The 14,860-nt window shown below is 38.5% G+C and overlaps 2 protein-coding genes across 3 annotated transcripts; both read right to left on the reverse strand.

The window, feature by feature from the left end:
* On the reverse strand, positions 1-8,028 carry drc1 (dynein regulatory complex subunit 1 homolog (Chlamydomonas)). Of its 2 annotated transcripts, none has more exons than XM_032578737.1 (16): positions 7,747-8,028; positions 7,588-7,657; positions 6,657-6,769; positions 6,367-6,556; positions 6,140-6,277; positions 5,273-5,359; positions 5,066-5,188; positions 3,828-3,955; positions 3,622-3,753; positions 3,149-3,527; positions 2,969-3,058; positions 2,789-2,872; positions 2,612-2,712; positions 1,123-1,275; positions 961-1,046; positions 1-81 (listed from the first exon to the last, which is right to left on the reverse strand). In XM_032578737.1, the coding sequence occupies exons 2-16, from the start codon at positions 7,642-7,644 to the stop codon at positions 65-67; spliced, it is 1,878 nt and encodes a 625-aa protein (XP_032434628.1). In that variant the 5' UTR covers positions 7,645-7,657; positions 7,747-8,028; the 3' UTR covers positions 1-64. The 2 variants fall into 2 exon arrangements, with proteins under 2 accessions (XP_032434628.1, XP_032434627.1); XM_032578736.1 differs by having other exon boundaries at positions 7,756-8,026.
* Positions 8,029-8,932: 904 nt separating this feature from the next.
* On the reverse strand, positions 8,933-14,832 carry ccdc157 (coiled-coil domain containing 157). The gene is made up of 9 exons (XM_032578738.1): positions 14,548-14,832; positions 12,832-12,982; positions 12,064-12,745; positions 11,153-11,230; positions 10,877-11,046; positions 10,609-10,785; positions 10,365-10,533; positions 9,202-9,341; positions 8,933-9,056 (listed from the first exon to the last, which is right to left on the reverse strand). Exons 1-9 carry the CDS (start codon positions 14,793-14,795, stop codon positions 9,033-9,035), a joined length of 1,839 nt encoding a protein of 612 aa, XP_032434629.1. The 5' UTR covers positions 14,796-14,832; the 3' UTR covers positions 8,933-9,032.
* Positions 14,833-14,860: the final 28 nt, after the last annotated feature.

Here is a 14,860-nt window from a genome sequence, read left to right on the forward strand (position 1 = left end):
TCAGTTAATAGGTCCTTTATTTTAATAAAAACTTCACAGCAATGCACCGCTCATGTCGATTATGTCATTTCTTCAGGTAACCTGTGAGAGAACATGTACAGGGTCAGTGGAGAGCATTAAAACGGCATGTCCCAATCCAACCTCAAATACAGCAATAGGGCTTAGCTACACCATTTTTAAAAGGATCATTATGGGAGGTTAGCAGACTGCCAGGACTGACAGTGATGTTAGGATTGTTACTTCTGCATTTTGAGCTTTTTTAAAAATGTAATCTGTTTGGGCTTCTACTAAAACAAAGAGCTTATTGAAACAAATTAGCCAACAATTGTTGTATTCCAAATAGTTTTTTACCGAATCAGCATTGGTCACACTGAAACTGCGATTGATGATTTATTGGTAATATATTGTTCAATCGTAGGTTTGACTTTTTTTTGTACATTATAAATCAAACGAAGAACATTAAGTCACATGGGTTGTTTTTAATTCAGAGTGAAAGATTGATACTTTTTAAAAAAAATAAAACTACTCGTAAACACCAAGAAACAGCCACACCATTAACAAAAGAAGATCCAGAGCTATCATTTTAAATTTAATATAATCCCATTGTCCTGAAATCAATCACTACATTCTTGAATCGAAAATATTGACATTTTGTAGACGAACCAAATGCTTCATTCTAATTGTGTCTCTGATCATTTGTAGAACAGTGGAATGCAATAACTTATTTGTTTATGGTCAGAAACTTGATTCCTCACTTGAAACCAAGTAAACTCTTATTCTCCCATCACTGCCAAAGCTGAATAATAAACTCCTTACAGTTTGATTTAAATGTGAATTCACATTCACATGTCAGTATTGCTAAGTAGGAGCCGTGTTACGACCTTTAAGGGAGTGCTAAAAACAGACTAAAGCAAACATTTCCTCCTGGAGGCGAAGTATAATAAACAGAAGCAGACATACTGTCGATTTTCAAGCGCAGCCCTGTGTTCCCTTTCTTCAGACACTCCTGCTCCTTGATTAGCTCAGAGATGTCTGTCAACACAGTGCTAGAAAACACAAAAACACATCCCCAAAAAATTCTTCATTACAGATACATGTTTTCTACCTGCACGTGCCACTTACTGGTACTGCTTTAGCGTTCTCAACGTGGAATCCCACAGTTTAACTCTCTCCTCTGGGATGATGTTGCCTAGACTATTCCAATACGCTGCATCCTTGGAAGAATCCCGCGCGTGTGCAAGCCACAGTCTGGAAAGCTCCTGGGCTGAGCTCGACCTAAAAGAATACCATGAAGATGACAGCATTGGATGTAGGTGATGAGGCAAAACAGAGATTTCATCTAACAGTCATAAACAGATGAGGACTTTCAAAGCAGTTTATGATTGTAGTGCATACAAGTTCATCAGGCGTGAACTTTTATACACATTTAACTACGTTCATCAAATCTTCAAAAAACAAAATGGTCAAGCTGGACTTTTCGATTCATCGCAATCTGGTCAAAATGACTCTACATAGATTGCATCCCTTAATCTTTAAGATGTGGATGCTTTTATGACCTTGCTGTGTTCAAAGGTTGTTTGTTTTGATTCCTGTCGATACACGTCAGATATCCTTTAAATATGATCTCATTTGTAATGTTTGGGAATTCAGAATGCTTCCAAAAAAGTCATTTGTGATCAAGTCCAAACTAGAAATAGTGATTAATGCAAACTTACAGTATCTCTGTGTTCAGTAGGTTGATTACATATTCGAAACTGAAAATACTTCTTTAGCCGTTTTCTTTCCTTTTCTTTTTCCTCGTTGAGATTAAACAGTGCAACATGATAATAGATCCCATTTTTTCCTAACTGGCTGCGCAATGCAACAATCCATCTCTGACGGACTGATGAGTGCTGGTAATGTCTCGTCTCCCACAGTGCAGCGACCCCACTACTAAAACGCAGGAACACATAATATTAGTCCTGGCTTCTCTCCGTATAGCCTTTCAGTGTTCTTAAGTAAAAAATTAAAGCTTTCATTATTTGCCTTTAAAGTTTTCCATGTGCTCCTTCACACTTCAGTCTGTTTTAAACCAACCAATTTGTCTTAGATTCTCCGAGACCTAACCTAAAATATGAAAGGGGATCGAGACCAAAGACACAGAACAGTTTTCTGGTCAGTACAGTATTGGCCGAGCCTGTTCGGTTGTTTACATCAATGCTGAAAACTAATTTTTATTCCTCGCCTTTTAATTCCAGCTGTATCTGAGACAAGGTCTTTCATTACGTTTATTAGTTCTTTTAATGCCCTTGCATTCATTTTGTTTTGTGTTATTTCACCAATTCTAACCTCTAATGGCAAGATTTGTAGAACTGCTTGCAATTCAGTGCAGAATTGTAAAGAAATGAAGTCTGATTAGAATAACTATTTTTTAAAATGTGACTCATCAACTTTTTAAGAATGTCAGTCATTTGCTGCAGTTAATGATACATAACTTTTTCTTACAGACAGCTCCCTAATATTGAAAGAGTTACTCCTTCAGTTGGAACTTTGACACACTGAGACTGATTGATTTCTAATACTGTATGTTAAAACAGTTTAGCATAGCTCCACGTTGCTACAGCGTTCTTACCTGAAACTTTGTTGCTCAAGAAAGCTTTTCAGAGCACAAAGAACGTGGTTAGGGTGGATGAGGTCCAACGAAGTGCTTGTCACGCTGGCCCTATGTGACTCCTGGGAGAATTAACAGATAGTTTTCACCAAGACCGATCCTGCAGAAAACCCACAGAGCTCTTCATCTGTCACTCACCCCAGTCAGCTCATTCTGCTGATCCTTGTACCTCACCAGGAAATCGGTCAACTTAGGCAAATCCTTTTCGTCAATACCCAGAGTCTAGAATGGAAGACAGCATGTCTTCTTGTTCACGTTTCGTGCCAGGCTGAAATATTGGTGCTGAAAGTGATTTGAAGCAGCTGAATGTGTGCTTACGTAAAGGATGGATCCCAGCTTTACTCCAGTCTGTTCCTCAGTCACCAGAGGAGCCAGCAGCTTCAGGATCTTGGCTTCCATCAAGAAGTCCTGCTCGGGAAAAACAGGAACATTTACGGCTCAGCGTGTCTGTGCTTTGACATTTTTTTTGCCATCATAAAAACCGAATTAGTAACCAACCATTTCATTACACAGCAGCTCCCTCAATTCGTCCTGCATCTCCTCGTTCAGCTTCTCGTCCTCCCATTCGGGGCCACTGTCGGTGAACACTAATTCCTCTTCCGTGCTCCCTGTCGTATCCAGATTCTCGACGTGAGATTCAGCCGGACTCTCCACCAGTTGAAGCTCTGTCTGGACTATCTCTGTTCTTGTCTTCCAGGGCCGGAAGGGACTGGAGAGCAGCAGGAGGTTCAAATCCGTCTGGCTCTCGGGTGAACCGTAGAGCTGCTGGGAGATCACCGAGTCTATGGCCAAAGCCCTCTGTGCTAAGTGCTTTACCTCTTCTTCAATCATCAGCCACACCTCCTCAAAACGTCTTGCATCGGCAGCAGCAAAATGCCTGCACATAGAAACAAACGCAGTCACAAAAACCAACAAAAAACAGGTCTCCAGAGGCAGAGCAGCACTCGTTTGAAGCGGGAAATCGGACTCACCTGACTTGGTTCTTAATGCGTTCATGCTTCTCGATGTGCTGTGTGTAATCTGTCAAAGCAATACTCTGCTTTGCAAATTTTTTCTGGTGGTCGATGTAGATATTCTTCAGCTTTTCTATCTCTCTCGCCTCCCTGGAAACACAAACCAGTCGATGTATAGCATCATGTGCAACGTAGGTTTCTGCATGGAAGAGGAGCCGTGCTACCTGTTGATCCTGCCTTTGATATTTTTCAATGTGGTCAAAAGTATTTCTTGCTTTTCCGTGTACAAGTGTTTTTTCATCTTCAGGGGTAAGTTGCTGTTTGTGTTTTTTTTCTGCTGTCTCTCTTGGGCCTGCAAAGCAAAGAAGAGGGCCGCGTAAGCCGCAAGTCAAGTCGTAAAAACCTTTTCACCACTGACAGGTAAGCGAGGTAACCATGACAATTTCACTGTGGTCCTTTTCACACGCTTTTTTATGGCTCTCATAAAGGCTTTTGGAAAGTCCTCTTCCATGACGTACTATGAAATAACTCTCTGGTACTGTGAGATCCAGGATCATGCCACCAGCTCATTGTAATTCTGAGGTGAGGTAACAACGAAATGAAAGCGTTTCTTGTTGGCTTAACTATGTTTGTTTCTCTAGTTTCAGAACTCGCTGGACCTCACAGGCCATTCTTGCACCTTTACGTTCATTCCTTGTTCCTGCTTCAAACTTTACTTTCAGAGTAAAGTCAGGTAAAAGCAATTCACGTGATCTGTGTAACCTTCTGATTTGAATTTCATAGACCCTCAATAAAGCCAGACTTTATTGAGGTTTTAAAGATAATACTCATCTTAAAGAGTATTAATCATTGTCCACTCAGTTTGTTTTTATTTTTATGCCGTTTTTCACCTTAAGTCTGCTTAAATTAAATTATTTCCTGACACTACTAGAGACCAGCTCCTACGGCCATTCAGTTTCAAGGGAAATGTCAATATTGTGGTTCCTTCAGCACGTATGTATTGATAATTGACAAATCTCATTATTGCTCCTCTACTGTATTTTAGTTCAATTAAAATTCAAAAATATTTCATCCCAAAGGGAAAATAAAGGTTGTAACTCATATCATCCATGACTCTTCAGAGAGTTGTTGTGGATATAGTGATGCTGTGAGCAGGTAGGATCTCCTGTAGCATTCAATACAAGTAATAGGCCAATCAGCCAACGTCTCAACCCAAACAAATTATGAACAAAAGTCAACAAAAGGAACAAATCAGCACTAACATAACAGAGCTACTCCAACATGTCGCCACCACAAGTAGGGCAGTTCTGGAATGAGTGGAAAATATTACAAACGGTGTGATAAGATGGCTCCATGATTATGGAAGTAAATGTATACCTTCTGATTGATTTTTGGTAGATTTTGGAATGATAACAACTGCAACAAGCAAGACCCCTTTACACTCTTCTAACTTCCTACATACCAGAATTCTTGAGCATCTCTCATAATCCAAGGCATTGAAGACGTAATTGCTCTCTTGACCGATCTCGTGAACTTCTCTCTTGTATTCCTCCAATTTCTTTTTTCTCTCATTTAGCCTCTCGAGCTGCAATCAGAGTCATTCAGTGGTTCATTTAATGAAGGAAAATGAAAACGTTGGACTTTCGTGTCAAACTGCAGTCATCCTGACCTCTTCATCCCAAAGTCTCTTCAGTTCTCGATCCAGTTCTTCCTTGTCTTTTGTAAGCAGGATGCTTATTTCCTGCCGATGGCGACTCTGCACAAACAAACACCCCGGTGGTCATTAGTGAAATTTACATTCTGGGGAGTTTACACAGACATTCGTCATGGGAATGAATAATATTTTTTCTATGATTTTAAAAAACAAAACCTCTGTGCACAAGTTTTGAATTTATTTTGAATTTTAATTTTAAACACATAGATGGTTTAACACAGAAATACACTCCTTCTCTTTATTATTGTCCTTAGACAAAATGCACCTCAATGATGCTCTCTTTTCCAGCCACTAACAAGGTTTTGGAATAATTCTGGTGGCATTTGACCAGTCATACTGCCAAAAATGTCTAAATTAGTTTAAACTGCTTCCATGACATACATCCTGATTCAAAGCTAAGTCAAAACATTTCATACGGGCATTAATAAGGGCATTACGAAGGACCTTCCACAAGTTTGACAGTTAACATTAAGCTTTAGGAATGACCTTCTCAAAGTTAACTTTTGCTTAGAAGCAGCTCTATGATATGTAGAAAAAGAGTAGTGAAATACCCAGCTGAAATGATCCCAGAAATTTGCTAATAGCTAAAAAAAACAACAACAAAAAAAAACAAGCCATCAATGATATTACATTCATGCTCAAACAAGAGCGTATGTAAACATTTCGGTGGAATTGTAGAAAAAAAACTCGGAACAAATATAAAATAAACATAAATAGTTATTTTGTTTCTTGGTTAGCTCAATCCATTAGATGCCTGCGGCAGATTCAGGAGCTTTCACCAAACCATTCAAAGCTGCTTCTCTTGTCAGAACTGGGTCCCACCTCAATTTGAGCAAGTTCCTCCCGGTAGACTTTGGTCATAAGCTTAATTTGGTCCTCCATCCGTGCAATCATCACATTAATCTCCTCTGTATTCTTCCTCAAGGTGCTCGCATAGTTATCATCTTGGAACTTGAGCGCCTGTTCACCACAAAATGATCGAGCTCATGAATTTGGAAAAAAAAAAAAAAAAACATAAGAGAAAGCAGCAGATAACTGAATGGAGTTACCTGCAGAAGATCATTTATGATGGCTTTCTTATCATGTATAATAGCGGAATAAAGCTCCTGCTGTTTCTTTAACGCTTTCTGCAGGTCTTCAGAGATCGCCTTCGGATTAGTAAAGGTCTCAGATTTTCCTTTCAGTATTTCATCAGATTTTTCCTGGCTTGAGGTTGAATCATTTTCCAGCACTGCCAATCTGATTGACAAAAAAAAAAAAACACAATAATGGTTTGTGTGGTGATTTAACCTTGAGATACTAACTTAACCTACCTGCTGAATAAATGTAAAATAGTTACCTCTTTGCTTGAGCTTTGGCCCGCAGTCTCCTCTGCAGCACCATTTTGGCATCACATGCAATTTGGGTGTTTGTCACTAATGTACTCAGATCTTTCTGCAGAAGTTCTATCCTCTAAAAATAACAATGTTAGTTTTACCGTAAGGGATGAAATGTTGTCTCTCAATAATTCAACCAAAACAAACCGAAAGATAACAAAGCAGAAAAAGTTTAGACAACAAACAGAAATAATAGTGTGTTTCTTTACAGCTACTGCTGATTATTTGTATGAAATCAACACAGTGAAAGAACTGGCGAAAAGAAACATGCAAGTCAAATATCTGACAGCAGCAATAATGTCACTGTAGGATACTTTTCAGATGTACTAATTAACATTAAAAATTTCTTCTTTGAAGACTTATAATAGACAGTGATGGCATACTTACTTTGAAAAAGTAACTTTAATTGGATTACTGATTACTCCTTGAAAAAGTAACTTAATTAGATTACTGATTACTTGATTTGGAAAGTAACTAAGTTACATTAAAAGTAACTTTTTTAGTTACTTTCAGCAGCTGCTAACAACACCACTCCGCCTCCTGTGAAAATTACATTGATCTTTGCCAATACTTCATTTCAAGTTATTTGATAATAGTAACATCAACAATATATCTCCACTTACAAGGTTGAACTGAAGGGGCCATTTTTTAATGGGTACAGCAGTACAAAAAAAAAAAAAACTTTAGTAATTTGTGCGTTAGGGTAATAGATTCTGTTGCCAAATAGTGAGACACTGTTGCCAAATAGTGAGATTCTGTTGCCAAATAGTGAGATTCTGTTGCCTAGTAGCGAGATTCTGTTGCAGAATAAAACATTATGTGACCATAACTCCAAGCAGTATAAAGTTTTTTTTTTTAAATCATACAGAAAACAAATGGTTTAAAAGTGTAGACCTGTTCACTTTCTCTCTCCTGGTCCTCTCTTGGTTTACTTTCCTCTTTACCCTCCATCTTGAAGATTTTCCTGTAAGAAAATATTTTTCGAAAAATGACCTCGTTCGACAGAACATTAACAGTTTCGGGATCAAAGCAAACAACTTCCGTTTTACGTACTCAGTTTACCTGCTCGCTGCTTTACTGCCGAACTACACAGGGAACTCTCGTACCTCTTTAGGGTTTGAAATAATTTCGTCCTTACTCACAACACGTCGAGTGAAATCTACTGGAAAAAATGTAAGCAGTTGTAGTAGATACGAACAGCTCGTTTGTTTGCAAACTGTTTCTATGGCGACAGAGCTACCAAACTGCGTCAAGTGCTGCATTTAAAGACCCTCGTAAATGTGCAAGAATATTAATATCACAAGCACCATCCCTCTCTGTTTGCTGCAGCGAGGTGTGCTTGGGTCCTGCTGCTTTTGTGTGACCTCGGACACCTGAATTAGTTTGTGGAAATGATTTCACAGACTAGTTCACTATCTTCTACCTGTTTTCAAACCTGTTCCGACTTCAGCGGCATTTTTTTAAATGTTTTGAGACGTGGGAAATGGGAATTCCTTCTTCAGCAATTCAAAAGTACCATTGTTTATTTTTTACTTATTTATTTTATCATTTACAGTCAGGGTCTGTCTGTTCCCCCTTAAATCACTAAGACAACTCAAAAGACATTTGTACTTTTGAAAACGTGAAAAATAAAAACTGTTGTGTTATAATTATGAGTTTTCAAGTAATATTTTTCACTGCAAAAAAAAAAAAAAAAAAAAAGAGGTCGACATAAAGATTCATAATTATTAGTTTGACAAATGTACTTTTGAGGTATAAAGTACTACTTGACTTTCGAAATCATAATATTCATTTCAAAACAAGTATTGGTTGTTCTGTTGCAAAATCTGGTGTTATATATTCTTTTGGACTTTACTTTATAGATGCAGCTCAACATAAAAACTCTAATAATGTTAATACTACCATGTATAAAATATTACAACTTATTGTTTTTTTTAAATATAACTTTTAAAAAATATTTTTACATGTAAAGAAATGTAGCAATCAATTTCTATTTTCTATTGTTGTGTTGGACTATCACACACACTCTAAACAAAATACATTGCAGTTTTTAACATGACAAAGAGTGAAATTCAAGGGATATCAATACTTTTTCAAAAGTTCTGCATCCTAGTCATTCCTTTTCTATGCATAATAATGAATTATGACCATCTTGGAACACATTTACAACATATACACTTGCTGACGTGCATTTGTTGGACTTCAGTTGTCCAACAAATGAACATTAGTTGGACATTTATCAAAAGCATTTTTTTAAATTTTATTTTAGTATTTTTGTTGATTTCATTTCTTGGACTTGACACGCTCAGGCTTACAGCTGGTTCACTTTGTTCCTGGCTTCATGTGGGTTGAGACGGAACTTCCTGTTTAGACAAAACAGTTTTCCATCATCCAAAGATCACATGAGAGCTGCTGTAAATGTGCAACAGTAGAGAAATCCATTCCAACTTTTAATCCAACACCATGTCTTATATCATCATATCTCACATTTCCTACCCATATTCTTACTTTGGTGATATTCAACATTCCTCTTTGTCGTAGTTTCTCGAGACTTTTGTGTAGAGTAAAATTTTCCTGTTCCAGAATTTTGATGCGAATGTTATTTGATTGCTGTTGTTGCTCCATATCCAAAATCAGGTTTCCTGTACCTTGTAAATAAAAAAAACTAAATCATCATATAGTTCAACATTGCAATTCGCCACTGCAGAAATGACAAGAGTTATATATTAAATGTTAAATTCAAGTCCAGAAATACAGTGCCTCAGTGATATTTGTGTCATGAACCTGGGCATGGGGATAGTAAACACCTAAGTTTATTGACCAACCCAGAAAATATTCAGAAAAGTAGAAATTATTTCAGTTTTTTCAGTGGCATAAACTCACACTAAAAAACCCCCCAGCTGTTTTCAACATGTTCTCCACTCTTCCGTTTGAAGAGTAGCTATGACAAATAGGTCTCTGCGTCACATAGTATTTTTACCCTACAAAAACAGAAAGTTATGGAATACAGTTCCAAGACACTGATCATCTTGAAAAACGTCCAATATACATAAAAAATTACAGTCCATCTGGTGACATGGGAGGAAAAAATAATAATTGTGGCCACAAGTTATATATTTTTTCATTCATCTGTCCTGCCATAGTCTTCCAGGTCCTTCTTTCGGAAGCTGCATGATGAAATTTACAGCTTCCCCGAGGTCAGCGTATTGTTTGTGTTGAAGCCCCAGTTTTTTAAGCAGCCGAATTAAGTGTCTTGCTAGGAATTACTCCATGTCTAACAGCAGGTGTCTGCAGAATATGATTAGAGTTGATTCCCAGATTGAAATAAAACAAAAAGAGATTATTATCATTAATAATGCTAATAAATAATGTTATTATTAAGTCATGGCCACAAAGTAAACTAGTCTTTCCCACAAGTTAAACAAATCATGGCAGTGAGTTATTAAGTTGTGGCCATGACTTTCTTTTCTGCCCTGTTATATATCCATTTCTTACACCACTCATTTTGATATAAACAATTAATTATTAATTGTTTAATTAAATGCAGTCAAATTACATGTCGGATTTCTGTAGAAGATTTGGTTTGAGGTATGTTACTTCAATAAAAGAGGCCTTTTGTACCACAAAATATATTGTGTGGAGGACTTTAAATGCAGGTGGGAATTTCCTACTTTGTGGTTGAATGTGAGCCCAGTTGTTGAGCTCTGGGAAAGCCACCAAGAGTCTCTCTCTCTCCCTCAATGCTTGCACGTGCTCCATCAGTTCGGCTACATGCTTTTCTAGCTCTTCTACACGTGTCTGTAGAGTTTGCTTCTCTTTTTGGAGCTCTCTACAGATGTCCTAGTGGGAGAAAGCAACTATGTAAGCATTTAGCATAAGTCTCTGAATTACAGAAATGGAAAGGCTCTTATCTACCTGCTGCTGAGAGAGTTCAGCCTGCTGCTGCTCCTTCAAATCGATTATCTTTTTCAGCTGATTGTCTAAATTGGTCTGTACCTCTTCTTTTTCTTCCAACTGCCTCTGTAGTTCTTCACGCTCTTCATCAAGAGCATCGACTCTCTTTAATAAGGACTTCTGCTTGGCCTGCATTGACTAGATTAACAGCCACACAGCATTTAGCCCATAGGTATTTAAATCTGTTGATTTGCGTAATAAACAGCTGTGTTTTATCTGCAAAGCTGACCTCCTGTTGACGGAAAGCGCTCTGATACTTGGCCTTCTCCTTGTCAAGACGAAGTCGCGTGTCACTAAGCTGAGTCTCGAGCTTCTGGATCATTTGCTGCAGTTCACAGCAGGTCTCCTCCTCTCTTTGTAGCGTTTCCACTTTCTGTTGAAGTCCCTCTTTTTCACCCACTATTAGGAAATGGATGATAAATGGTTCATTATGCAGCAATGTTTTTTTTTAAAAAAAAGAGGCTGGATGTAGAGAAATTTAGCATTTTTTCGCTTTTTTTTTTACCGAGTGTTTCCAACGTTTCTTGCTGGAGTTTTACTTTCTCCTTGAGTCTTGTGTTGCTCTCCTCCAATGCCAAAATTTCTATTAGAAATACATCAAAGAAAAATGTTTATATAGTCACAATTTTTCACATTAAAACCACAATTGTCAAAATATATTTTCCCAGATTTCAGAAACCAAACACAAGTGGTTATAAATGTGGAGTAGAAATGACACATAGATTTCTGGTTCTCAGCTGAATTTAGGTCAGGACTTTGACTGGTCATTCTGACCGCCGAATATGCTTATCCACTGTAGCTCGGACTGTACTTTTGTTATTCTGCTATAAAGTAAACCTTCTCCCCAGTCACAACTCTTTTTCTGCCTCCATCTAGTTCTCTGTAAACTTCCCTCTGTAATTAGCTCCGCCCATCTTTCCATCCTCTCTGGAATGATGAGTTTAGGTTGTTACTTTCAACAGTGGCTTACTTTTTGCCAGTCTTTCAATGGGGTTAGATTTCACACAGCAGCTGATTTCACACTGAGATCAAATCACAGGCAAGTTGTCTCATTTTAATTATCATGTGATGGGCCTGTGATGGACCTGCAGCCTGTCCAGTGTGTGGCCTGCTTCTTGTCCATCAACTGTTGGTGATAGGCCTCCTGCAAGCCCTAACAGGGCATAGATAACAACTGGATGAATAAGATCAGGGCTGGACGTGTGAAACAAAATTTTCTGACTTTTATTTGTCAAAAATTTAGGAAAGCATGTATCATTTTTCTCCACTTCAAAATGTGTCACACTTTGTTGGTTTATTACACAAAAATCTCAGTGAAAAACATTTAAGTTTGTGTTTGTAACATGATTAATGTAAAAAAAAAAAGGGATTAAATGGATTTAAATGAAGTCACTGTATAAATAATACTTTTACTACCTCTTTTAGATTGTTTTTGTTCTTCTTGTAGCCTTTGCTGTCTTTCTCGTGCGGTCCTCTCTGCTTTCTGTAGGGAAGACTCCAGCTGGACCATGCAGACCTGGTGTTTTTCCACCTCTTGCTGGAACTCCTTCTTCGCGCTTGCCAGCTGAGAACTGAACCCGTTTCGATCTGTTTCCGCTTTTGCGAGGGCTTCTCGAAGAGGCCGGATGGTACTCTGCACATCCTGAAGGTGCTTTGCGAGGCAACGCATGTCCCTGAGTTGCTCTTGGGCCCACTGGGTGACATCACCCGCCGTCATCTGTCCCGGACCCACCGTGTCTTTCATGGCGCCTGAGAGACGCTTAAGAGACGAGGGTAGACCCTCACTCTGGAAAAGGTCTATCAAAGCATCCCCTGTGTTTCTCAGAAGGGACTGGACTCTATGACACGCTTCACAGGGAATGAGGGATGACGTTGTCGTCTGACAGGCAGTATTGTGGTGTTTGGCTTTAGAATAGAATGGAGCATTGTGAGTTGGACCTGAATGTTCGCTTTTCTGGGGTGAGGTCGGTGAAAAGGAAGCAGATGAACAATTTCTGCATAAGTGAGTGCTTGAGCTAGTTGGGGAAGACACATATGACTCTGTCTTTGAGTAATCTAATGTCTTTGTTTTTGTCTGTTTTATGTCTTTGGAGTTCTCCTACAAAACAAAATAAACAAACAAAAAAAATTGAAATGTACTGAAATATTTACATTGCGTCCAATCTGTAACAAAGTCAAGCTTACCTTTCTGTTCACACACTGAAGCAAAGTACCCCAGTAGTTCCTAACCACAAGGCCCACTGAAAGGCATCCTTTTTGATGGATTTGGTCTCTTCCCTGTCTTCCCCTCTGCAGCTCAGTATAAACACTGATGCTTTGCAGTAGGAAGAGGAGTCTAGTCAAAGTAGAGGAGAAAGCAGCATGTTAAGAGAAGGCCTTGCACAATCATCTTGTTACACATCTATGTAAATGCCTTCCATATGTATTCATATCCCTAGAATTTTCTCGCATTTGTTTCTTCACAACCACAAATTTTAACATATTTTATTGGCATTGTGTGTTGTAGACCAATAGAAAGGAGTAGACAATTGTGAAATAGAAAAAAAATGAGACAAAGTTTATTTCACAGACAAAACTAACAGGTGAGAAAAATCTATTAGTATTCAGTCTCTTCTGCAAAAGAATTAGCAAAAAATTATTTTTGGATTGCAACCGTAATACAGCAAAAGGTGCTTCTGCAAACATTTAAAACCCTGTACCACATAAAACCCAAATAAAATAAGCTTACGCTTGTGGTTGAAACTTAAAATATATATATATCAGGGACGTGCGGTGAGGTTCATAGCTGGTGAGGCACTGACTTAATCATATTCAGATTTACAAATATAGACCCCCTGCATGTTATTGTTTATGTAAGGAAATTGCGCGCATGTGGACAACGCTGGAGGGCAAAAAGACTATTTCCGTTCACTCAATCAAACTTGGACATGTAGATATTATTCATTTCGTGCTGTGCTCCACAGCGAAGGGGAAACCCGTTAAAGTACAACCCAAAACCACGTCTTTTGCCGCTCTCGGTATCAGCGCAGCTACGCGCAGACTCGTTGCCATAGCAACTGACAACAACGCCACAATAAAAAACACTCAAATATTTCCCAAGCAAAAAGCAGAACATTCAGTCTGTTGCAGTAGTATTGTTTTAGTATTATTTTGCGATTATTAATTAATTGCTGTGGTAAGAGGAGAAAACTATAAATATATCGCTGCACTTGACTTTACTGTATGGCTAGCTCCATGGCTAGCTCGCTTACAGTATCTTACTCTGCAGTTGTGGAATCACAATGTCTGGGATCATGAGCGCCCCCTGCCATGAGGCAAGAGAACTGCCTGCCTCACCTCGAATCTGTTCTCTGCCGTTTTTGATCGCTCTTCAGCACATGAAACACGTTACACACACAATTGGTGACAAAAAACACTGTACATTATATACATAAGCTAAATTATGGAAAATCAGCTCATACATTAAATGTTTTTTAGCCATTTTATTGGCGACGTACAGACAGGAGGAACATGCTCTCAGAATGGCAGCCAGTGCAGTTAGCGAGAAGTTGCGCAATCCCAGGTGAGGCTCAGCTCGCTGCTGCCTCACCAGCTGAGCTTCCGAGCATTTGAATGGGAAAATGCAGAAATTCAGCGATTTTGAAGAAACAATAATCTGAATTTTTTTTTAAGTTGAATGAAAAATAGGTATAGTACAAACCACAGGGTGAAAATAGCAATATAAATGATTTTATCATTATTATTTTTCCATGATTACAGGTGAGGCAGAGCCTCACCTGCCTCCCCTGACCGCACGTCACTGATATATATATATATATATATATATATATATATATATATATATATATATATATATATATATATATAGAATAAGAATATTTTTACAGCTTAGTGTAATACCTGTCAACCACTAGCTCCAGTAAAACAACATGCGAGTGCTGATTGTATGCGTCCTCTCCATCGACGAAGTCATACTCCTCTAGCAGGTCCACCAAATCCAGATCGCTCGCCAATTTGTTGGGAAACTTCCAGGAGGTGTAACTGATCGGTCCGGTTCTAGAAACCACGTCCATAATCGCACCCTGAATATCCACCAGGTCTTTCCGGAGGCTCTTCATGCAGTCATTGTGGCCCAACAGCTCACTCATGTCTCACAATTAGTTTTTATATTCCCAGTTAAACACAGAACTAACCCATCTGACTTGTTTACGTC

The sequence above is a fragment of the Xiphophorus hellerii genome, chromosome 12 (genome assembly GCF_003331165.1).
Source record: "Xiphophorus hellerii strain 12219 chromosome 12, Xiphophorus_hellerii-4.1, whole genome shotgun sequence".
NCBI lineage: Eukaryota > Metazoa > Chordata > Actinopteri > Cyprinodontiformes > Poeciliidae > Xiphophorus > Xiphophorus hellerii.